Source organism: Barbus barbus (genome assembly GCF_936440315.1).
Source record: "Barbus barbus genome assembly, chromosome: 28".
Classification (NCBI taxonomy): Eukaryota; Metazoa; Chordata; class Actinopteri; order Cypriniformes; family Cyprinidae; genus Barbus; species Barbus barbus.
Genome location: NC_136756.1, coordinates 9,940,110 through 9,965,516, shown reverse-complemented (window position 1 = coordinate 9,965,516; position 25,407 = coordinate 9,940,110). Strand labels below are relative to the sequence as shown.

At 35.4% G+C, this 25,407-nt stretch overlaps 1 protein-coding gene across 3 annotated transcripts; it reads left to right on the top strand.

Annotated features, from left to right (window-relative positions):
- Nucleotides 1-3,013: 3,013 nt before the first annotated feature.
- LOC306848676 (beta-4C adrenergic receptor-like) lies at nucleotides 3,014-23,939 on the top strand. 3 transcript variants are annotated; one of them, XR_013782269.1, is made up of 3 exons: nucleotides 3,014-4,941; nucleotides 21,665-22,474; nucleotides 23,275-23,935. XR_013782269.1 is itself a non-coding variant. In XM_079383365.1 (3 exons), exons 2-3 carry the CDS (start codon nucleotides 3,824-3,826, stop codon nucleotides 21,690-21,692), a joined length of 1,146 nt encoding a protein of 381 aa, XP_079239491.1. In that variant the 5' UTR covers nucleotides 3,039-3,646; nucleotides 3,756-3,823; the 3' UTR covers nucleotides 21,693-23,939. The 3 variants fall into 3 exon arrangements, 2 of the variants coding, with proteins under 2 accessions (XP_079239490.1, XP_079239491.1); XM_079383365.1 differs by having other exon boundaries at nucleotides 3,039-3,646; nucleotides 3,756-4,941; nucleotides 21,665-23,939; XM_079383364.1 differs by having other exon boundaries at nucleotides 3,015-4,941; nucleotides 21,665-23,939.
- Nucleotides 23,940-25,407: the final 1,468 nt, after the last annotated feature.

Sequence of the window (25,407 nt, the reverse complement as noted above, 5' to 3'; positions counted from 1 at the left end):
GCAACAGAACATAGCAGAATGTGATCGTAGAAGATATGCCACAACAGGTTGGGATGTAACATGACAGACTTTGCAGCTGCTCTCGCAAAAATTGGATTTGTGCTTTTGTTTAAAATACAGTAGTTAACTAAGCTAATGCAATCATTTTCTTATATAAAAAATAGGTTTTATTGCATGGTAATTTCATTATAATAATAATTATTATTATTGTATGTAATACATTGTAATATATTTTTTATAAATTATTTATTAAATAATAACAATGGGGGTTATAAACTACAGTGGCATGCGAAAGTTTGGGAACCCCTTGCAGAATCTGTGAAAAGGTGAATAATTTTAACAAACTAAGAGAGATCATACAAAATGCATGTTATTTTTTATTTAGTACTGCCCTGAGTAAGATATTTTACATAAAATATGTTTACATTTAGTCCACAAGACAAAAAAACATAGCAGAAATTATTAAAATAACCCCATTCAAAAGTTTGTGAACCCTTGGTTCTTAATACTGTGTGTGGCTACCTGGATGACCCATGACCGTTTCTTGTTTTGTGATGGTTGTTCATGAGTCCCTTGTTTGTTCTGGACAAATAAACTGAGCACTGTTCTTCAGAAAAATCCTCCAGGTCCTGCAGATTCTTCAGTTTCCCAGCATCTTTTGCATATTTGAACCTTTTCCAGCAGTGACTGTATGATTTTGAGATCTATCTTATCACACTGAGGACAACTGAGGGACTCGAACACAACTATTAAAAAAATGTCCAAATATTCAGTGATACTCCAGAATGCATTAAGAGCCAGGGGTGAAAACTTTTGAACAGGATGAAGATGTCCACATTTTTCTTATTTTGTTGAAATATATATATATATATATATATATATATATATATATATATATATATATATATATATATATATATATATATTCCATTTAATACTGCCCTTTGGAAGCAACAGAAGATACTTGCATGTTTCCCCGAAGACAAATTAAGTACAATTTACCTTAATCTTCAAATTCAAAAAGTTTTCAGCCCCTCAGCTTTTAATGCATCGTGCTTCCTTCTGGAGAATCACTGAATGTTTGAACCTTTTTTAATAGTTGTGTTTGAGTCCCTCAATTGTCCTCAGTGTGAAAAGATGCAATCCCTGCTGGAATGGGTTCAAACATGCAATGGATGCTGGAAAACTGAAGATTCTGCAGGACCTGGAGGATTTTTCTGAAGAACAGTGCTCAGTTTAACTGTTCAGAACAAACAAGGGACTCATGAACAACCATCACAAAACAGACATGACAAAAAAACAGACATGGATCATCCAGGTAACCACACACAGTATTAAGAACCAAGGGTTCCCAAACTTTTGAATGGGGTTATTTGAATAATTTCAGCTTTTTTTTTTGTATTGTGGATTATAAACCTATTTTATTTAAAATGTTTTACTCACGACAGTACTAAAAAAAAAAAAAATATTCACATTTTCACAGATTCGGCAAGGGGTTCCCAAACTTTCGCATGCCACTGTACTTCCAATTAAAACCAGACTCTAAAGGAATCCACAATTAGCAGACATGCACTATCAGCCATCAGTTTGACTCTAACTAATCTGAGCACAGAATGATTGACAGAGCCTTAGATAGCCTTGTGACTGAATTCTTGACATACACAAACATTTATGACTTCCTTTGAACATGTAACACCAGGACAATACTAAAGGAGATGGGTATGAACAGATAGCCTAGCTCCGTCTGAACAGGCCTGTCTGGTTGTGGCAGCTACCCTTAGGGTGAGACGGAGACCAAGACATGCACATAATTATCTGAATCTCTTAGGAAATGATTACTTCAAGGCCAACATAAAAATTAATTTTGACATAAAGTGTCTTGTCATGCACTTTTGTGTTAATCCTCAAACTGGCACTGGTACAGCAGGTCCCAGTACAAATAAATTCAATTACATTAAACATTTTCTTAGGGATAAAAATCTACCTTAGCTTTAGGTGGAGTGTGTGCCTGAAAAGTCTCCCTTTTGATGCGGTCGTAAAGATGTTCTGTGTCTAAATAAACCGAATTCTTGTTGAGAAAATAGAGACAGAAACAGCAGTTGTGAGTGGGATGGCCAACCCTAGCTCCGCCCCTGCATTAACTGCGTTAAATTTAATATGAATATTTTTATGTCGTTAAATTGGAAAAATTTATCTCCTGCATTAACCTGCTAATTTTGACAGCACTAATATATACAGATATTTACAAATTGTTCTTTAATGTTGATTTAATAGTCAAAATAAATAATACTACATTAAAATATTGAAGTTAAATACTCAACATACTCCATGTATTTAATAAACATGTTTAAAGATGTTTTAGTAGGTTCACTTTACTGACAGCCTATTTGTTTTTGTTTTTTCGTTTGTTTTTTAATTTAGCTACATTTGTTTAAGTTTCTTTAGCGGCATCTATGGTCCCATAAAAACCTTTAACATCCATAGAACTTTCCATTCCACAAATGGTTCTTTCTAGTTAAAATTGCTTTGAGTATTAATGTTCGTCACTAAGAAAAAAATGGTTCCTTATTAAAAACAGTGCTTCTGGGGACACAAAAACGGTTCTGAAACCACTCATTTTGAAACCTTTATTTTATACTGCAAAAAAAAAATAAAAAAATCATTGCTAATTCAATGTGTTTCTTCAATTTCTTTGAAAATATTTGTGAAATTTACAAAAACAATTCTGAGTGGAAATAGTTACAAAGCAGTTTTTTCAGTGGAATGCATGGTTTTTATGTTGTTTCCTTGATTAACTTCACTTTAAACATGACTATTTGGGGGGTATATATTATTGCATGTATGTCTATTTCTGATGTGTGACAGACAAGATAAAAAGTGTTTTATGTTTGCTGATTGTGTACTTGTTGGACAGAGAGACAGAGAGGGGGTGTGCGTGTGTGAGGCACTCTTTACAACTCCACCCCTCGGGTGAAATGTGACTGCAACTATAGCATGCTGAACGCTCAACTCCAAAAGAGAGTGAGAGCGAGAGAGAGAGCAAGCATAATCAGAGAGAGAGAGTGTTTTACCACTGTTGACTGTCGGCAGTGTCACTGCTCCTTTGAGCTTTTGGCAGAAGAGGCAACTCCACTCGCCCGCTCCACACACACGGCGGTAACACGCTGACTGAACCTCCTCCACTTCACCGGACTACTTCAACAGGACGGCTGCTTATCTGCCTTTTCTCTGGTGGTTTCAAGAGCTTTTCAAAAAGTTAAATTGCATTTTCCCTCATCTCCCATGGACCAGTTTTAACTTTGAATAAAAGGGACTGTTTTCCCTCCTACATCTGCAGTTCAGATGTGTGGAACATGACAGATATGTTTGCTTCAAATGCTACAGGACGCGGGATCTGCACGAATTTCAGGATGCCTGAAGAAGAGGTGAAACAGAATTGATGCTGTTGTTCAAGATTTGGAGATACGGTGGTATAAAATGCAAGATTAAATGCAACATCGTCATGGTATCTCAACTGCTTTAGACGTTTCCAGCACCTAGCTTTGCCTGCTGCTTGTTTCTGATATTCAGTTTTAAAAAATTGCATGCCTTGATCTCTGAATTCTGAAACATGGAAACTCTGCTAAGCTCCACTCTACCAACCAATGTAAGCAGCAGTGTACCGAACAATACAACTCCGACAGGGAGTGAAGAACATGAGTTGATGTTGTGGCTGCTGTTCATCATGGTGATCATCATCCCCATTATCGTCGTAGGTAACCTTCTGGTCATCATCGCTATCGCACGCACCTCCCAGCTGCAGACCACAACGAATATCTTCATCATGTCACTGGCATGTGCTGACCTCATAATGGGGGTGCTGGTGGTGCCACCGGGCGCCACATTAGTCGTAACGGGGAAATGGCAACTCAGTAAGACTTTGTGTGAGTTATGGACATCGGTTGATGTGTTATGCGTAACCGCCAGCATAGAGACCCTTTGCATCATTGCAGTGGATCGGTATATTGCAATCACGCGGCCTCTGCGGTATAAACTGCTTCTGAATAAGTGCAGGGCTCGAATTATCGTTTGTGTCGTGTGGCTGGTCTCGGCTCTAATCTCCTTCGTCCCCATTATGAATCAGTACTATCGTGTGGAGGGTGACAAGAAAGCACAAGCATGTTACCAAAACGTCACATGTTGTGATTTAGAAATAAACATACCCTTTGCTTTCCTTTCGTCGGTGGTTTCGTTCTACATCCCACTACTCATCATGATTTTCGTCTATGCACGTGTCTTTATCATTGCCACACGACAGGTACAGCTCATCGACAAGAACCGTTTGAGATTCCAAAATGAGTGCATGGGAAATCAGGTACTGCCGACGTTCCACGGCAACAACAACTTGCCTTCGACGTGCAATAATGTCGGAGGAACGACGACAAGGCGGAAAAGTTCCCGAAGGCGACTGTCGAGATCAACCGTCGTCAAGGAGCACAAGGCCCTCAAGACATTGGGTATCATCATGGGCGTCTTCACACTCTGCTGGTTGCCTTTCTTCGTGGTGAACATCATTAAGGTCTTCAATCGTGACATGCTGAACCTGAACGCTTTTCGTTTCTTAAACTGGTTAGGCTACATCAACTCCGGCCTCAACCCCGTCATCTACTGCCGAAGCCCAGAGTTTCGTGCGGCCTTCAAGAACCTTCTTGGCTGTCCCTGGATACCCTCTCTGAAAATGAACTTCTTTTACAAGGGGCTTCAGACTCCATGCCCTTGCTTCTTGGGGTCTGCGGAGCCAGGAATGTCTGGATCGTTCCAGAAGCCCCCCATATCACAAGAGACACTGCCTGAGGACGGGAGCAGCCAGAGCAGCTACAGGAGCGATGAACCATCACCAGGACCGCCGCACTCCAACGGAAGCACCTTCTTCAGTGAATTCTCTGAAGCTGAGGCAGAGTTGTAAGTTTCCGTCACTTCTTACTTTAGTGCTTTTAGCTGTAGAGTTTTACATTTTTCCTTCTCAAGAATTATTTTAGTACTCACAATATGTCTGATCAATTTTCCAAGATGTTCAGAAGAACAAAATTTTACTTATTTGTTAATGCAGGTATGTATTAGGTCTGCACTGATGAACAATGAATCAGAGCCATGTCAGTAAGGTCAGCTTGCACTATATCACATGTCAGGTGAATTTCAAACCTGCTGTAATCATATGACCTACAGTTGTGAATGCACTAGTGGTGACTTTTCTCAGGGGGGATGAAGACCTGTGAGAAGTGCGTCAAGGTTGAGCCGGGCAGTGTTGAAGTTGTCTCGGATTACAGAGCGATTGGACCCGTACAACATTTCACACAAAAATGAACGACTTGTTATGGTACTGCTTACGGTGGAATGTGAAACAGCCAGGTGAAGTTTGTGCAGGGAAAAAAAAATACAAGGCATAAGCTCGTAATTGCTCGTGTTTATAGCTGGAATACACAGAAACAAGAGGGCCAGTCAAACCTAATGCAGATGAAGCTTCCTCGGGGGAACTACAACACTTAATGTACTTGAGGGAAACTGGCATGAGGAAGAAGTTTTGCTTTGGTTTGAACATTTTGGCATTATCTTTAAAAGAACATGTGTCAGAAGAAAAGTATGAGGAATGGAACAGGACACAAGCTCTGATATGAAAGAGAAACCATACGCTCTAAATCAGGCCTTTTCTCTTAAACACTCAAGAGAAATAACCGTCTTAAAAGAAGCACACTTGCCCTTTTGTTTATTTTCGTTGGACTTTAAATTGTTGATAATAGTTAAGTAACTTCTTTAATAAAAAGTATTTAACTGTACAATTACTTCAGAGAGAAAAATATGAAAAGTAAAAACTAATATACAAAATACATTGTATATTATCATAAAATATACAGATATCTATCTTAAAAGTAGCAATGACACCAGACTACACTACACTTTTAGTCTCACTTCAATGAAAAGTAGAAACAAATCATGCTGCATTCTCTAGAAATCAAAAATGAGAGTAAGAAAAAAGACACAATGTCAAATAATGTTCTCTTATTTGATTACAGACCTCAATTTCTTCATCCAGACCAAAATTATAATTAATCCAACACTGTCCACAGGAACAAACGCTTCAGTTTTGTTTGGTTTCCTAATGCATTTGCACTAGTCAGATTTACAATGCAAAGAGTGATTCGATAATTGTTGGTTTTTATCAAGATAGTATGGTAGTTATTTTAATGCCCCACTGCAAGAGGCCAATTGTAAAGTAGTTGTGTTTTTGTGGTTCTTCAATTGTATAAACTCTGCCTCTGCAACACATGAACTAAATACTTAAACTTCACCACATATTTCCTAATGTAAACAAAATAAAAATACATGTTTTGGTGTCAAAATACATTTTTGGTAAACATATCACAGATAATAAGAACAAAAATCAACATAGGATTTTGAATTCTCTAAAATTACTAAAACTGGATACTGGTTTTGCTCTGTTTATAGAGGCTTTTCAGGAAAGGTTTTTCCTAGAAGGGGGGAGACACACTTGACTATCACAGTACAGGGTTTACAGCAGCTGTTACAGGGGTCTGGGTGGGCAAGCCCTGGAGACATCTCCTAGCCACAATGAAGTGGAAACAATGCACACGCATACACATTTTACATCCAAACAGTCATGTGAGCCAGACACTACAGCAGAGACCATTTTTTTAATCTTGGGTTTTGAGGAAATAATTAAAATTTTAAAAGAGCACAATGTCAGCTTTCTCTTTAAAAAAAAAAAAAAAAAGACCAAAAATTGGTAAAATTACATTACTGTTGGTTTAATACAGTCCCGCTATAAATAGAAGGCACTTTTATTGTGCATTACAGATTTAAATCAAACCACCCAAGCCAAATTCTATTTTTACAAGCATTATTGTTAAGTATTTATATGTAATTTCAAATTATAACATAAGAGACTTAACTGATCTTGCTCTATTTAAAAAAAAAAAGATTTTTTTTTTTTTACACAAAAGTAAATCTCATTTTTCTTAATGACATTAAGTTCAAGCTGCTGAATCCACATCAGACTTCATGTAAGGATACAAATCTCGTGGTGGACACCGAAAGACAGAAGCAGAGAGAAAAGAACAACGGCTTCAGTCTCCAAATGCTTAAAGCAGCAAGTTCACGAGTGTCAGGTAGCCCATTTCAACAAACAAATCACATTATTCAGCATATAGCTTACCAACTTACGAGCACATTGAGTTAAATTTGATCAGCCCTGTGATGTCTGAAGGCCTTTTCCGTAAACTGTGTACTTTGGTTTTCATGCACCGTGACCAGGTCTCCAGTGAGATTCATTAAACACGAGGCAGCTCGAACATTATGTTGAGCACAATGTAATAAGACAAAATGAGCATTTTGAGTATTTTTAGTGCAGGGCATACAGTAATTCAAATAATGACAGATGGGAGATAATGGCAGTGTGTTTTGTTTAACGGGAAGTCAACATTTTGCCACTCCGTGCTGCTGATGGGTACATTCTGTGTTGCCGGCAGAAACACGTAAATGAAGTCACAATGATTGCTTTGTGTTTCAGAGTACATTGAGAAAGGGTTGAAATGCTGTGTATGTGTACTGATTAACCCTCCATGAGAAAGAGCACTTGTTGCAATTGTTTTCTGTGAACAAGCATGCATTTTTCATGCAATATAAATTTTGGAAGCACGACGTCAGTTGTATATGACTGCTGTAGAAACTAAATATGGATTGATTGTTGCTTGTAAATTTGTTGCTATCACTGAATTAACTTGTATGGGTGAGAATGAGGTTTCTGTAGTGTTTTGGCAATTTTAGGGCCCCTCTGTTGCTTCTCCGACACCCCTGGAGCTGATAAACTTTATCACTGAAACGCAACACTTCCGCCTTTGAGGAGAAGCTGTTTACAACCTAAACAGAGCAACCGCAGTGAATGCTCAAAGCGAGGGCAAGATAGTAAGCAAACTCTTGACACGAAACCTTAATTTCTGCTTGGAATGAGAGATTCATTTTCATGTCAGGATTTCGAAGACTTTATGAAAAAAATAAAAATACTTTACAAAAGTTTACAGAGCCCAAAAAAATAAAATAAAATAAATAAAAATAAATAAATAAATAAAAAATTAAGATAAATTAATTACGTAGATAAAAAAAAATTAAAAATGAGAAGAGGGAGCCACTGGACCCTAAAATGAAAGACTTTTTATTTATTTTTTTTCAGTTGACAAATTACATGATCACTGTTTATTCAATATATTATGTAATATTTACTATATTTAATGTTATTACCTGCAAATGTTTATTATAAAATAGAATGAATTTATCAACAAAAACATTTTTGATAAATTACTTTTTTATTTAAATGTATTCTTTTATTAATATGTAAATAGAGTCTCAAATATCATTCTTATTTTAAAACGCACATCTAAAAAAAAAAAATGAGTGAGGGAGTCAGCTGTAAACGATTCACTGATTCAACACTGTTTCATAAATCATGACCGACTCATTGAAAAGAACTTGTTCATGCGAGTTACTTCATATTTGATCGGAAACACTGGCGTAATCATTGATGAAAACTTTCATAAGCGTGCTTACTTTATGACAGTTTTCCCAACTGTCACCAATGGTGACTACATGTTAAATTATTATTGCAAATTTGCATTTTTGTCACATTTGCAACTATATTAGTCAAAGTCTGGAGCCCCTTCTGTTTGATTTGGACTGCATTTGTTGCTTTTTCATCACAGTGTTAGTTTGTGCTTGATCATGACATATCATGTGCAAGTATCAGAGGTCAGTAAACAGTCGTAAATGCAGAAATTACTTCTCCAACACATTTGCATACTAAAGTCAAAGTCTGTTTTGATTGGAGCACATCCAGTTGTTCTCCTGCTGATGATTGGCCAAAATAAATCAACTGCATTCACCTATCCATGCAAACTTCAAGTTAGATGGACACTTCAAAAGTAAAGTTTTGTTGGGAAAATAATCAAATGAGTAAATGTAGACGGAGACTAGAACATCATCTACACTGCAGAGCATTCTCTCTGCATTACTCCATAGGATTACAATGTTCTAAAACGGAAGAGAAACAGTTGTTTTTTTTGAAAATGGAACAGCTTTAAATCAGGATATTCTTTCATTATGAGCAAGCCTGGAAATTTCCATTCACCATGTTAAAAATGCACGTCATGCCGTATGACATTCTACAAATCAGGATGTCGGTTCCATCTGATCGTGACGCCATTGATTTAAAAACCATTTGCGAACCGGGCCGTTCCTGTATGGCTGTCTGACACCTGTGTGCGTATTTTCCTAGAGCCCGACTTTGCAAACAGGTGCTTAAATCACTGAATAGGTTTATGAGGAAGAGTACAATACAGCTGACAAGCCGAGGCTGGTATAATGGCTTATCTGCTCCAATCGCCTTCATTGCTGTAACAGTAGGGCAGCATGTTTCCACAGATCACAGGTTTATCGCCACCATCAGCTACTGGTATCGCTCTCTGGCTGCTGTTGATCTTTACAAGAAAGGAGAGCTAAGATTGGCTCTTGATTGATAAATAACAAAGTGGCGTAACAGCTTTCGGTTTGAGATCTTAAATCAAGGAGCGGCAGGGAGATAAACACCTTTCTTTTTTTCCCGTTCCATTTAAGTGACTAAAGACACTCTAATGCCACAAAAAAGGGAAAAATAAATGTTCAATGCAAAAGGAGATATTTCAATGAAGGCATTGGTTGATCTTTTCCATGTTATTACAATAAATGGAAACTGAAGCATTCAAGCCTCATGTAGGACCTAAAACAGATTATAGAAGTAGTCCAAGTAGTGACTATATACAGCATTTTATGAAGAAATATAAAACATACAGTGTGGGTAATGAATAATTATACTGAATTATAATATAATTTTAATTTTTGAATGAACTATTTCTTTCTAGTTGATGCAAGTCGCATATAACAAAAGTGTAATGACCATTAATATTTGAACAATGAATATGCCCAGATGGCCTTTGGTTTCATAATAACATTCTGATGTTGGCCTTCTGAACATATGCAGTAAGCCATATGTTGTACATCAGCACAAGCATGCCTTTCAAATGATTGCTCTATCATTCTCTGTGAAAAAAAGAGGGAGAGCTGAAGAAAAAAGAAAGAATGACCAAAAAAGTGCAGACAGAATAAGCAATGATGTAATTCTCTGCAACAGGATACAAACTCAATATGGAAAAGAGCTCTTTTAACCACAATATAGAGCAAATCAGTAAGATTTAGCCGTACCTATCTGCCTGCTATGAGATGACCTCAACGTTATTCTCATTTCAGGAGATCAGCTCTTACTGAGGCCACCTGAGTCTAAGCTGACAGTGGTTTATCAGCAGAAGCTGCAGCATCAGTTCAGTTTATGGAGTGCAACTTTCATTTTGGGGCATTTTATAACAAGCTACTTCAAACCTCATGTTCTTTTAAGATTGACTTGTTTTTCTTACCCCAGTGATGTATTTGTAAAAAAATAAAAATAATAGTAATGTTGAATTTAACCTTCTATAGTTGCCTTGGAAGTCTTTTAGTAAGCATAATAGAATAGAATAGAATAGAATAGAATAGAATAGAATAGAATATTAAAAATATTGCAGTGGCTTGCTTGCACTCATAAAAGTAAAGGTTCTTTGGCATCTGTAGTTCCTCGAAGAACATTTAACATCCATTTAACCTTTCCATTCTGCAAAAGGTTCTTTAGATTATTAAAATAACCTTCACTCTTTAAAACCCTTCTCTTATATGGCATCACTACTAAGCATCTCTTTTGGGACCTTTATTGTCAGGGTCACATTGGCTCCAGCAAAAACATATTGTAGAAAAATTTAATAAAACAAATCTAATTAAAGCACTAGTAGGATTCTCTCTCTACACCAGTAAGATAGATTCATATGCATATTATATCATAAGTATAGATATTAAACTATTAAAATGGCCTTGGTGTCTCTCCCCAAACAGATAATGGAAGCATTATCTTGACAGAAGACTTTAATAATAATAATTCCATATTTGCATAATTTTCTGGATACTACCACTCAAATTGTGAGAAATCATCTTAATCATGACCAATGCTGCACTGCAGAGTTGAGATATAATAGGCTGTAAGAATATATACTGAATGATACAAGATATACACTGCCTTTTAAAATTCTGGAATAATAATGATTTTTAATGCTTTTGAACGAAGTCTCACCAAGGCTGCATTTATTTGATCAAAAATACAGTAAAAACAGCAATATTGTGAAATATTATTACAATTTAAAAGAACTGTTTTCTATTTCCATATATTTTAGAATGTAATTTATTCCTGTGATGTGAAAGCTGAATTTTCAGCATCATCACTGCAGTCTTCAGAAATCATTCTAATATGCTGATTTGCTGCTCAAGAAACATTTCTGATTATTACTAATATTGAAAGTAGTTGGGTTGCTGGAAGCACTAATAATCAAAAGTTTGTTTTGTTTTCTTTTTTTAAGAAATTATTTTTTTTATTCGACATTTAATTAATCAAAAGTGACAAAGGCATTTATAACATAACGAAAGATTTTAATATATTCTTCTCCTCTGTTCTGATGAAGTTTCTATTCAAAGAATTCTAAGGGGAAAAAAGTAATCTTCATCTAATGATCAAATAAACAAGTCAGCCTTGTGTCTACAGCCAAATCACAACCTTGCTGATCTTTGGACAACAGCACTCTTGCTTGCTTCAAAACATCTTAAAAACCTTGCGTCATCTTTATGCATAAGGCTCCGCTGACATGTAGAACGTGTTTAATGATGCACTGGCTCATCCATAATATGGACGTCTTGATTTTGGAAAACAAACATACACTTTTGCTTCAGCATTGAACTCTGTGAACTCTACAAGTAGCAGACGAGTGAAATGGAGATCGCATTATAGATCCATTAAAGCTTATTACATACGAAGTATCACAGCAGTTTGTTCCAAAAAGTCATTGGAAACTTTGCACGCTACCTCGGCGAACAATCATTTGTTGAAATTGGAGGATGACAATGATGATATTCAGGCGAACGAGTTCGAGAATAAAAAATGAGGGATGTCACGGGGTTAAAAGGATAATGATTCAGGCTGTTGAAAAAGGATTTGTTGAGTGTCAGAAAGATGTGGTTTCGCTTGTTTTGGATGTGGTGCTGCTGAGATCAGGAGAGATGGAGAGGGCTTTCAAACAGCAGGAGAATAATAACCCAGACAGCCGCCAACGTCACATTCTGTTATTGAAACGAACACACAGTACTTTTAAACCCTCAGGAATAAAAGAGCATAAAAGCCGTGTTTGAGAGCGTAAGAGTTGGTTCCTTGTAACCTGGGGAGGTTTTTCTTTCTAAAGAAGATACCCACATCAACACCTTAAGAACGCTTTGCAAGCCTGTCACGTATACAGCAGACGGGGGGCAATGGAGTACATTTTTCCCATAGTTCATTTGCAACAAATAAAGCTCTTTTTCAAGCCTCAAAAACACTTCTCGACAGCTAAAAGGAAATTCCACCAATTTTTCAAAATGTCCTCAGTATGTTGGTGTGCGAACGTAGACAAGGCCACTTTGTATAATTACAGGCACCTCACTAATCGCTGATCATTCAACGACAGCTTTTGAAAACAAAGGAAAAGAAAAGAAATATATAACTCATAAGATATGAAGGATGTGTCATATTAACTGAGCTCCTTCAGTGGAGGGCCTATTTACTGTAAAGCAGAAAGAAATTCATTTTATACAGGCAATAAATGAAGCCAGCTGTGAAACCTTCTGATCCACCTGCTGGCTGTATTTAAACTCTTAATACATTTGAAGACAGCAGCCTGAAGGCTGGATAACACAATTACACACATTGACATCTGTCGCCAGGGGAGGTGATAATGTGTGGAGGATTATGGGTAATTTATTTTGCTTAATTCTTAATAACTTCACAGCCCTCAATACATTGCTTTATACGCCTGTTCATAGGTCCGTATAAATGTATTTAGTTTCCCAGAATTAACATTAAATATAAACAAATTAACATTTATTAACATTTTTATTATATATTAGTACTTTTTAATGATATATTAGTTTATATATTTATTGAATTATAAAATATAGTTCATTTAATCTTTTTGTTTCTTATTTAAAGTATAAACAATAATTAAAAAGTAGTTTTTTTTTTGTTTTTGTTTTTTGGAGATTATGGAAATTGACAAAATGGAAATTATGATGATTTCTGAAGATTCAATGTTATTAATAGCCCTAATTCCATAACTTCAAATACAATTTGAAACCTTAACTGGTAACTGGACATTGACAATGTTCTCAATGTACTCTTTTAATAATAATAATAAATTATTGTGTGTTAATGATTCATTCATAATGATTGATCAACAAATTGTTACTGTAAATTATACATTTTGGACAAATATATTTATGAGTAACAGCATCAGCACTGAAATACCTCACACCATGAATTCAAGATCAATTCTTTGCAAACAAGTTGCCTTATCTTAAACAAATGAAGAAAACGTTATTTCAGGATTCTTCAGTTTTTTTAGTTGACAGAACAAGACAAATGCTGCAGAAAGGAGTAGCTAATGTGTATAACTATTGATTTGGATCACATGTTGTGGTGGTTATTGTACAAAGTCTAAAGCATATTGTCCATGACAGCGATACTCAATCTCCTGCGGGATTGCAAATAAACTCACCAAAATTTGTTTAAACTGTCATTGGCTCAGAGTTTAATTCAATCTTTGGTGACATGATTTGCATAGCCAGTCGTGGATTATCTTTGTTCCTTTCTCAGCTGTGCTTGGCTCCCTCGTTCTGCCAAAACAGCTGCGTAATAAAGTCAATACCTCTGCATTTCCAAATTTCTCATGAGAGGCAAGAGTCGAGTTGCTTTCGCATCAAAAGTAGAGAGGAGCAGCTGCTCCCGTCTCGCAGACCGCTTTGCCACATTTTTTATACGGTTATGATACGGTGCGATTTTTCTGTCAGTGGCCAGCAGCAGCGGTGGATTATGGGCCGTTTATGAGGTGATGACATTCACACCAAAGCCTCGTTCTCACTGACCTAGATTTTATTGCTGGAGGTTGCCAAATGTCTGGTGGCCAAAATGTTATTACTACCACTGGGAGACCTAATGTTGGGCATAGCTTTTGTACAATACTAAATATGATTTGGTTAAAAAATCATATTTGAGCGAACATTGAGCACTCTGTAATTCGCTATTCAACGGCGATCGCACACTCATTGAAACAAGTACCAGCAAGGTTGTTTTTGTGTTTGTACTCTTCAGAGACAAAAATCAGCGGGTGAGAACCTCAATGTTCTGTCCTGTGAGGCTTTCAGTCTGTTTTTATAGTTTAGCATGTGATGAATGTCTCAGAGGCATATTGTATATCAAATCAGTTAAGCCTCATTCGGTTCAGAAAAGAAAGTCAGGGGGAAAAATGCAGAATGCCTCTGTAGGGTAAAGCACTGGAGGTCAAAGGGCAGCTCTGTGGTTCAGCTATGCTATGATGGAGTACAAATGGAGTAATCACCATAGAAACTGAATTGGCAGATGGGACTGGTGGAAATATTTGTTCAAACCATTGTCATTCAGCTACCAATGTTAAAACAGCTTTGTGTCAGCTCTAGCAAAATATTAAATAACATTTGACTGGGTTGGAATATGATTACCAAGTGCAACTTTTAGAAATATTTATTCAGAACAAACTTAAAATGACAGTTCACCCAATATCTCAATTCTGTTATCATTTACTTACCCTCATCCCAAAACCTGTATAACTTAGTTTCGTTCTGAGGAACACATAATAATTTATTCTGAAGAATGTTTAGTTTTGGTTCATGTAATGAAAGTCAAGGGGGTCCAAAAAATACTGGACCAATTTGAATTTAATCTGGACAAATCTTAAAAAAGTGCTCCTCAGAAGAAGGTAAAACAGGTTTAGCATGGCATAAAGACGAGTACATAATGACCTAATTGTGATTTTAGGTGAACTATTGCATTCTTGATGATTAAATTTGCGTAAAAAAAAATTAATGCCAAAAAAAAAAACTTTCTACCAGAATATTAAATATCTGACAGGGTTGAAATAGGATTACCAAGGACTTCTTTTAGAAATATTTATTCACACAAACCTAGGCTTCCATTATTCCTTTCATTCTCAGGAACATAAAATAAATTATTCTGAAGAATGCGGTTTGGTTCATATAATGCAAGTTAATGGGGTCCAAAACGACAATGAACCCCTTTTGACTTTAATCATAAAGACATCTTAAAAAAAAAAAAAAAAAAAAAACATACTCTATCTCGCATTTGTTCAAGCCATTCTTGTAGAGGCCTGTAATAGATTTAGTGTAAAACTTGTGAGAACATTTGCTGATTGTGAGGTCACTTCCTCAACCATGCCAATACTGCGGTTTGACTAAGTGGCTGAAATTATATCAGCGTTCTGAACTCTAACCTCAAGGCTTTACAGTTAATTTACAGTTAAACTGTGTAACTTAGGTGGACAACAGGCACATTACGACGCCACTGAATCTACAAGACCTTCGGTTCATATAACTGTTTGGTACAGCTGGTATTGGAGCATGAAATCAGCCTTGGAAGAGCTCCATTTTACTGAATGATGGGACAGAACTACATCCATGGAAGCACATAATCGGAATACGACATCTTATTACTCAAAATGACTGCACAAACATTTATGTACATATGTAATGACATCAAATTTCCTTGACAAAAGAGATGGATGTGTCTGTGACAAAAAGCAAACAAACGCGGGCTGGATTGCCATGAACTTAGCTGATGAAGAGATGATTGGGCTGAACTAGGGCCAACTCGCTGAGATTGGATCATGTAGGGTTTTTTTTGAAGAAGGCCGTATCTGGTTGGAATGCTCAAGAAAAGTGTCACCCGGTCCAGTCAAGACTTAGTTCCCAGTGTAGCGCTCACTTCCTTGATATTTGTCGAAAGCCTTTTCCTCCGATACTGGACAATGTCTCTCGTCAATGCTTGTCAGCAAACACAGGCGCTTTTCTCACGAGAAACCGTTTTATAAATTATAAATGAAGTTGTTGTTTCTTTCACTTGTATGCAGCATCTATAAGAAGAATTCCATGTATGGTACATGAAATGCCTTTTGGACATCCAAAGGCAGATTTGATAAATGGGCTAAAGCTAAACAGGATACTGATATTGCACCCACAGTACAAGCTAAACCTTTCTATTTAGCCTGATATAAATCATGCTTTCCACTCCTGGTTTGTATTTTATTACAATGGCGACCTCACTTTCCCTCAGGCACTCTGTGTGACAGGTATTGTGCTATATAAATGGCAGTGATTCATCTAAAATTGGAAACAGTGTGGTCAGTGAGGGCTAAGTGCAGTAAATCAAGGTGGAACTCAATGGAGAGCAAGACATAAGAGAGATATAAGAGAGCAAGGAAATATATACATGTGACTGGGTTATGTTTTATAAACTCTATTTGTTTTTATAGGTGTGGTCAGAGGGTCTATTTTTAGTATGTTTTCATTTTTAGTATGAACATAACAGTCGGAACATTATGACTCTTTGCTTGTTACCATGCTGGAATGGAAAAACAAAGTTGTTTGATACTGTATGAGTGACTTTGAATCAAAAGGAAATACTTTTTAGGATTCTAAGGCCTTGTTCAGACAGGCAGAAAAAAAAAGAAAAAAAAAAGTTTGCCTATCCAACTCAGATCTGTGTCTTTTTTTAATTATTCGGTACAGGGGAAAAACACACTAAATGTGAATTTTCGCAAGAACCTTCGTAGGTGGTTTTAAATCTGATTAAAATCGGATTTATGTTTGGCATTACAGTCTGAGCAATCAGATCTGATTTCATGTGGTATTTTTGTTATTCACTGATCAACAGGTTGTTTCATCACATTCCCACCAGTCATTCATTTAGCATATTACATTTGAACTAAAATCAAGTAAAGATTTCTGTCATAACATTACTAAATTAATTAAGTATCATAAACTAACAATAACAACCCTGGGTGGATAGATGAATGAACATTTGGTAACAGTTTACAACAACGTTCCATATGTTTTACGTTACCATGAGCTAACATTAACATAAATTAACAATCAAAAATACTTCTAACGCATTTTTTAACCTTAGTTATTGTATATTTCAACATTTACAAGACATTATTAAATCCAAAATTGTATCTGTTGAATATTATTTAATGAACCTGAGAGATTCATTGTATTTTTTTATTAACTAGTGTTAACAAATGTGAATACTAGTACTGTAATAAATGTATTGCTCATTGTAAGTTAATCATGTTAACTAATTAGACCTTATTGTGAAGTATTGTTGTAACTTGAAATGTAATATTAAATTACACACTAGACTTAAAATTAACTGTAAAAAGTACTTTTAATATGTTAGTCAACAAATTTTAAAGTATGCCAAAAGATTATTACATAATGATTTAAAATGCACTTTTAGGTAAAACTGTTTATTTTACATTATTAACAAGTGTACTTAAGTTAACATGGACAAACCTTAAGAACACTTAAGCGTTAAGTCATTTTATTAGCATTAAGTACACAATTCGATACACATTCAATACAATTAGGCACACTTTTTCATCAGGGGAAACTTGAACCTTTTATAAAAAAAATGGAAAACTGGCAGGAAGATGATGAAGTTGATGATGATGTGGCTGTCTGAAGAACATTACCTTTTAATCAAATGTGCAATGGAAATGAAACTCCAGCTAAGACTCTGTGGCCTTCTTTTCATTGTCCTCACATGATATGGATGGCGGCAGACAAAAAGAAGCTGCGCATTCTGTCAGCGCATCAGAAACCAAAGGTTAAAAATACCCCTCGTTCCTATGATTCTTTATGATATAAGCAGAAATGAATTCATCACAGTGGCAGAGCTGAATGTGATGAATGATTGGGGTGCCACCATGAAACAATTCCGATAAGCGGACACAGTCGGATATAATAGTGTGGATATGAATATTGAAATGGAAAAACGGGCAGTCATGTCATGACATACGTTCGATGATTAATTGGAATAATTACTCTGGGAATAGTACACCCCCAATTTGAAATTATAACAACAGATCCCTTTGACCCCTATGGTGTCAGGTAGCTCCGAAAGTTCTCGGTTTTAATGAATAGCTTTGTAAGAAAAACAGCAGTGGAAGCATGACAGGAGGGAACGGCTCAAGCTGAGTTTGCGAGATCACAAAACGAAGAAATTCAAAACATGTTCCAGGTGGCCTTTCTGGGCATTGCAGCAAGGCCAGATGTGATTAAAATATTTTTAGGTCATCAATCATAGAAGTTGACCATGTTTTACATCTGACATTTCACTGGACCCGTTTCCCAAATAAAGCGGAGTCCAATATAGTGGCCAACATAACCATCTACCTTTACTCAGAAAAAGACATTTTAAACTAAATACACAGCATTTGAAAAGATGGGAAAATATCCCAATTTTTCACACTTAACAGCCTCTCGCAGACTAACCTGAAAGCACCAGCCAAACTCGAAACAGAAGCAAGACTGCGCTGTCACTGACCTCCGCTGCTAGGGGTGAAGTGGGCTTCCGGCTAATGAGGCTAACGGCGGCCAAGGACAGGGCTGTGTATTGTTTAATATAACAAGATGGACAATGAATCATGGAGATAATTCCATTTTGGAGCTTGCAATGGAACATTAGCCTTGGCTGAATGTCGATGCATACACCAGTGTGGTGGATTGTGATATGATGTCAGTGTCAATCAAAGCGGATGAAGTTGGTCAAGGTTAGACGACAATACAGCAATAGTCAGATTCCCAAATGAAAACTTGTTTTTAGCAAATAATAATAATAATTTTATTATATATATATATATATATATATATGTGTGTGTGTGTGTGTGTGTGTGTGTATAGCTATATAAATATGTTGAAAACAGTTTTTGTTGCTTAATATTTTTGTGGAAAGCATAATATATATATATATATATATATATATTTTTTTTTTTTTTTTTTTTTATTTATTTATTTTTTTTTATAAGATTTAATAAAATAAAAGTAAATAATATATATATATATATATATATATATTTTTTTTTTTTTTATCTTACATACCCCAAACTTTTTAATGGTGGTGTTTCTTGGTTTCCACAAAAATATTAAACAGTAAAAACTGTTTTCAACTTTAAAAAATAAGAACTCAAATCAAATCAGCATATTAGAATGATTTCTGAAGGATCATGTGACACTGAAGATTGGAGTAATGAAAATTCAGCTTTGACATCACAGGAATAAATTGCAGTATTTAAAAAAAAATTAATAAATCTTGCAATATTATCATTTCACTGTATTATTTATCAAATAAATGCAGCCTTAGTGGCATAAGTGACTTCCTTCAAAAACATGTAAAAATCTTCTTTCAAAAACATTAAACCTAACTTTACAGACTGGAAACCAATAGGAAATCCAATATTCATGATCCTGTACTGAAAAATTAACAGAAACGGCAATGTAGCTACTGTACCTTTCAATTAAAAGAGCCAATTGTCAGGCCTTGCTCTAAACAAAATTCCTTATACTGTGTTATTCTGGTTGTTCATTAAACCTAGAAGCTTTAAATGTGCCAGGTCATCTTATATTCCATCACGCCGCCCCCCTGAGGATGGAGCGGTGGGCCGGGTACTCTCAGAACATTTCTCATTTAGTTTTTTTCCTCTTCCCTCAGATAGCACGTAAATGCTCGGTATTGTTTATGTGTTCCTGTGGAGACATGTACAGTAGCTGAGATAGGACCAGAATCTCAGGCATTTAAAGCAAAAGAAAATAGTGGAGAAGAAGAAGAGGTAGAGATCACAGCAGTGTGACGAGGTTAAGGACAGGCCGATATGACATGAGGGATGCTTAAATGAGAATATAACTGTCACTTGGCCAGTCAGTCTGTATTAGAGAAACACTGAGAATGGAATGAGATTGAGGCATGTCGTAGACTGGCTTAAAACTTGCTTTGGCCATGTAAGAGATATATGCGCTATAACTGCTGAATCCACAGATCCAACCGTCAAGTCAATTTTAATTAACAGAATGTCTACCATCTGCTACAGATTACCTACCAATCTGAGGCTTCATGCATATATTTTTATGAGGGAGCACCAGTTTGCACTCCTAACTCATTTGCTGCCCGAGGCAAGATGAGACATAACCAAAGAGTGTGTGTGGGGGGGGTGAACACTGCATGGAGACCTTGGGTTCAAATTCTGACATGATATATGTTTGTTTAAAAATTTGGGGTCAGTGAGATTTTTGGCATGTTTTTGAAAAAAGTGTCATAAGCTCATTACGCCTGTAATTATTTGATTAAAAATATATTTTAAAAAAAGTAATATTTTGAAATATAATTACAATTCAAAATAACTGTTTTCTAATTTCTCTGATGCAAAGCTGGATTTTCAGCATAATTACTTCAGTGTCACATGATCCTTCAGAAATCATTTGAATGCTAATTTACTGCTCAATAAATATGATCAATTATTATCAATGCTGACAACAGTTGTAATGCTCTTTTTTTGTGGAAACTGTAATATGTTGTTTACAGGATTCTTTGACAAATAAAAAGAGCAGCATTTATTTGAAATAAATACTTTTTGTAAAAAAATAAAGGCTATACTTTCAATTCTGATCAGTTTCATGCATCTCTGCTAAAGAAAAGTTATTAAAAAAATACCTATATATATATATAAATTTGACAGACCAGCATATTAGTGTGCAATAACGTTTAAGATTTAACTTTAAAAGCCTGCTTAACTTCATTTTCGTAGGTAAATATCTGTGTCTTCTCTCTTTAAATGGAAAGAATCTGTCATATCCAATGTATTTTTAAGCTAAGAGACCGTGGATTTGGTAACTGGCCTGTGACAAGGGAAAGGGGCAGTACTAGTCCATCCAAATAGTATCTGACAAGTTAATGCCTTTTACAAGCCAGTGACTGTCAGACCAAGATTTGCATTTAAACATGCAGCCAGTGTTTTTGGCAATGTTTCCAATTCATACCGGCTTTATTGGTGTGCACAGCTTTGACCACTTAAATAAATGTAATATCACACAGCTACTTTTGAATTTCCAAACGTGGCAAGTTTTGTAACCCTTAAAGGTAAAGAGAGTTTTTCTGTATCAGACAGACTTGTTTCAAACTATTTCTCAGATTTCTCAAACATTGGTCAGAAATGGATAGTAACACCCTAATATTGCTGTATCAATGTTTAATAGCACATACAAATGGTTTACATGTAGTTGTCTTTGCATATTAAATGGATTGTTCACCCAAAAATGAAAATTCTGCCATCATAATCCAAAAAGTTGCTGGTCTCCATTGACTTCCATTGTATTTTTCCCTACTATGAAAGTTAATGGGGACCAGCAACATTCTTCAAAATATCTTCTTTTATGTTAAACAGACGAAAGAACAACTTGAGGGTAGGTTAATAATGACACAATTTTAATTTTTGGGGTGGACTATCCCTTTTAGCTGGGAAAACAAAATATATTGTAGTAAACATAAACAAAAAATACATATTTCAATCTGATCTTTTCAATTCTTTTTTTTCTCCAGCTGTAATCGACAGGGGCAGGATGGCTGAAAGTCTCTAGCACAGCTGAAAGAAAAGGACTTTGAGGAAGAAGCAGGCAAAAGGACTGACCTACGTCACAGTTGGCTGGACTTCCCCAGCAGAGACCACAAGGGCCCAGCAAAATATCCACGAAGCCATCAGGGGAGCCTGCTCCAAAAATGAAAGACAAAAGAGTGCACAGATATAACCACAGAGAGACAAGCGCTGAGAGAAATTACTCACAAACAGCCCGTCTATAGAGAGAACGACTGAACTGGTTCTGCTCACGGAGGAGTGTAGCACGGAACAATCCGAAACCGCTTACTTTCTGGCGCGATCCACTTCAGCCCGGTTTGGTCTGGTTTATTTGGCAAAAAGTGAATCAGACCTGTAGGTCCTCCAACATGTGTTTCAGTGCTATGTTCTGAGAATGGACTTCTTCAAATACACGGACACAGTAACTCTGAACAGACTCTTTAAGCACAGTGTGTTTTTTAATTAGAAAAAGTTTAGATTTTGTACAATATCCTATACTAAATTATAATTATTTATTTTACTCCCCACATTTTAGCTGTGAATGTGTAAAATGCTCGCAACATTAATATATGCATGTTGTACAGGTAAACACTTCAGCAGTCCACTGATTTTTTTTTCCAGTCCAGCCAACTCAATATAAGCTACAAGATTTCCCGCTCTAAAACCCATCTCCACTCCTGAGAACATTGAGAGCTTCACCAATTTGAATGGGAGCGTTTGGATTTGGTTGCTGTGCAATTGAGTGTAAATTGTATAACATTGAAAACTGAACACGTGTAAGACCAATTCTTCGCTCACTCAAAAAAAAAAAAAAAAAGGATGCACTGATACTAAAAAGCTAATGTTAATACTAATAAACCAATAATTATTTTCATGGTTCAGCCTACTGTAATAAATAAATTTGCTTAATATTACAACTAAACTATTATCATTTTCTCTCAATACAAAATAAAGATGGTAACACTTTAGTATAGGGAACAATTCTCACTATTGACTAGTTGCTTATTAGCATTATACAATTATTAATATATTGGCTGTTTATTAGTGTTTGTAAAGCACATATTCTGCATGGCTGTATTTTACATTCCTAATCCTATGCCTAAATTTAACAACTACCTTTCTAACTATTAATAAGTAGAAAATTAGGAGTTTATTGAGACTAAAGTGTGACCACAAATATTATATTACAATTAAGAGTGATTATGTAATCTTGAAGATTAACTTTAAACCGATACAAATGTATAATGTATAATTTATGTATAAGTATACATAAATCAAGTATACATAATTAGACTAAAAAAATGCATTGAATTAAACATGAAATTCTGAAGTAGAAAAACTGAAATGTTCTAAAATTTGAAATATTTTCTTGTAAAACCTACTCTAGTAATCTGTTATTTTGAAATATCACTTTTTACAGTGTATATATCCAATATTGAGGGGTACCAATAAATAAATAAAAATATATAATATTATCAAATACTGTATCGTGCATCCCTGTTCAAAAATCATGTTTTATTTGATTTATCTGTTTGCTGGCTTATGGTCAATGCTGCTACTTTTTTTTTTCTTTCAGGTTCTTGTACTCCAAACATTGCAATGTACAGGACTCTACGCAGGATATTGCTTTTATTATAGGCCTACAATATAAGCAAGCACCTGAACCACATATTTTTGACATGGTGGGCCAAGAGGGAAAACATTCACCAATTTGTTGTATAATATGACTTCCTCTGCTTAATGTGATACTTGCCAAAATATGTAGTTTTGGATTTTTTCCTGTTTGCACTGATCACAATGCCATCTCATACCAAGTCGAAACAGACCACTTCCTCTTTCATTTAATTTCCTCTGTAACAGCTTGAATTACAGTCTATCAAAAAGTATTTTCTAGCAAGGATTGGACAGTTGTGGTAACTTTAGCACTATAATATTCAATTATGGAGTTTGGATGTTGTGTTAACAGGATAAATGAGAAAAGGATTTTAGGTACATTTGTTTTTTCAGGTTTTTGATCAGGTACAGTGGTAGATATAAATGTATTATTTAAGTGAGTGTGCAAAGGGAAACCAAAAATGAAATGTCAGATGAATAGCCTACTGATTGATATTAAATACATGTTAAGCAATCAAATATTTAAGAAGTCTACTTTTCAAACTCTGTACATATAACCCTCCTAAATGTATGTAATTATATGTATGTTGGGCAAAAGAATGTTTGAGCTGACAGAAATGCTCAAAATAAATTAAAAAAAGAAATATCTTAATGTGTTCATCACTGATGTAGATTAGAATAGTTGCTCTCCCTATTACACAAAGGAATAAATCACTTTAAAAAAATAAATAATTCACGTGCACTCACATGAATACTCCAGTCGTCCCTAGTGAAAAAGAAGTATTGAAAGTGCACTTGTAGTGTACTTCAAATGTTATGCATACATTAAAAAACTTGCAATAACAAGCCACTTAAATGTACTTTAGGTGCACTGTCATGACTGTTTCTAAACTGTCAATTAAGTGTCCAAATACATTACATTCAGTTCACACTTAAAGTATATTACAAGTATATTTCATACTTGTTTTAGAACTATGCTAATGTGTACTTCTTTTTCACAGGGGATAGCAGTAGCCTAAAACAGCAGTTTTATTTTAAATGTAGTAGGGCATCACACATGGGCCAACATGTTGAGATCACAAAACCGATTGGAAAAGGATTGAACAAACAATGACTGAATGCATCATACATAAAATTATTTACAGCTCACCAGACAGATGTAGAGCATGCATGCATGAGGATTTGTTTACAGCTCATTTGGTGAATGCAACAACCAGGATGTAACAACACCCTTATCTCTGCAGCTCTACTGGCTGGAAACAATTAAAGCAGAACCCTCATTCACAGCACAAGATGAGCTAACAGCCGAAACATGTGGATACAGAACAAGGCAAAACAATAACCTTGCAGTATTTACACAAGGAAAAATGTCAAAACTGGCATTTAGACTGGCACTGGGTATTTGACGATACTTCAACACTAGCACTGTACCTCCTCCCGGTCAATGACCTGCACTAAGTACAGAAAAAGAAAATAAAATCATCTCAGCAGATACTGATCTACAAACCTCCCATGCTGCTCAAAGCTATAATAAACAGCATCATGCCAGGAGGGAAGATGAGTTTTCCTAAAGAGGAATATCAGATCATGGCTGAAGACGGACAGAGTGGCTCAGAATCTCTAAAACAAATAAATGGTGGATTGAAGGGGATTCAACTAAAGGGTATCACTGCGCACAACCAAACTGTTACAGATGTGCTGAGAACTAAATCAAAATACAGCACTATCAAAATTCTTTTAAAGGTTTCGATGTAGGGTTAAAATATTTTTTTAATGTAAAGTTTAAATAAAAGGTCATTTGAGTGGTTCATAACAACCATAATTTCAAAACTTGTTATAAAAAGTCACTATGAAAATAATAATAATAAATAAATATGTAAATAATCAACCTTAAAAATTATCAATTAAAATGAATGTATTTTTTAATATACAAAATTATTGTGCAGGGAATTATAGAAGAAATTATTAATAGTAATGAAGCTTAAATTATCAATAATTATAATAACAATAGTCAAGTTTATAATTACCTGCATATTTACATAAAATGAAAGAAAAAAAAATTAGATGGTGCAGGGAATTATATAATAATAATAAT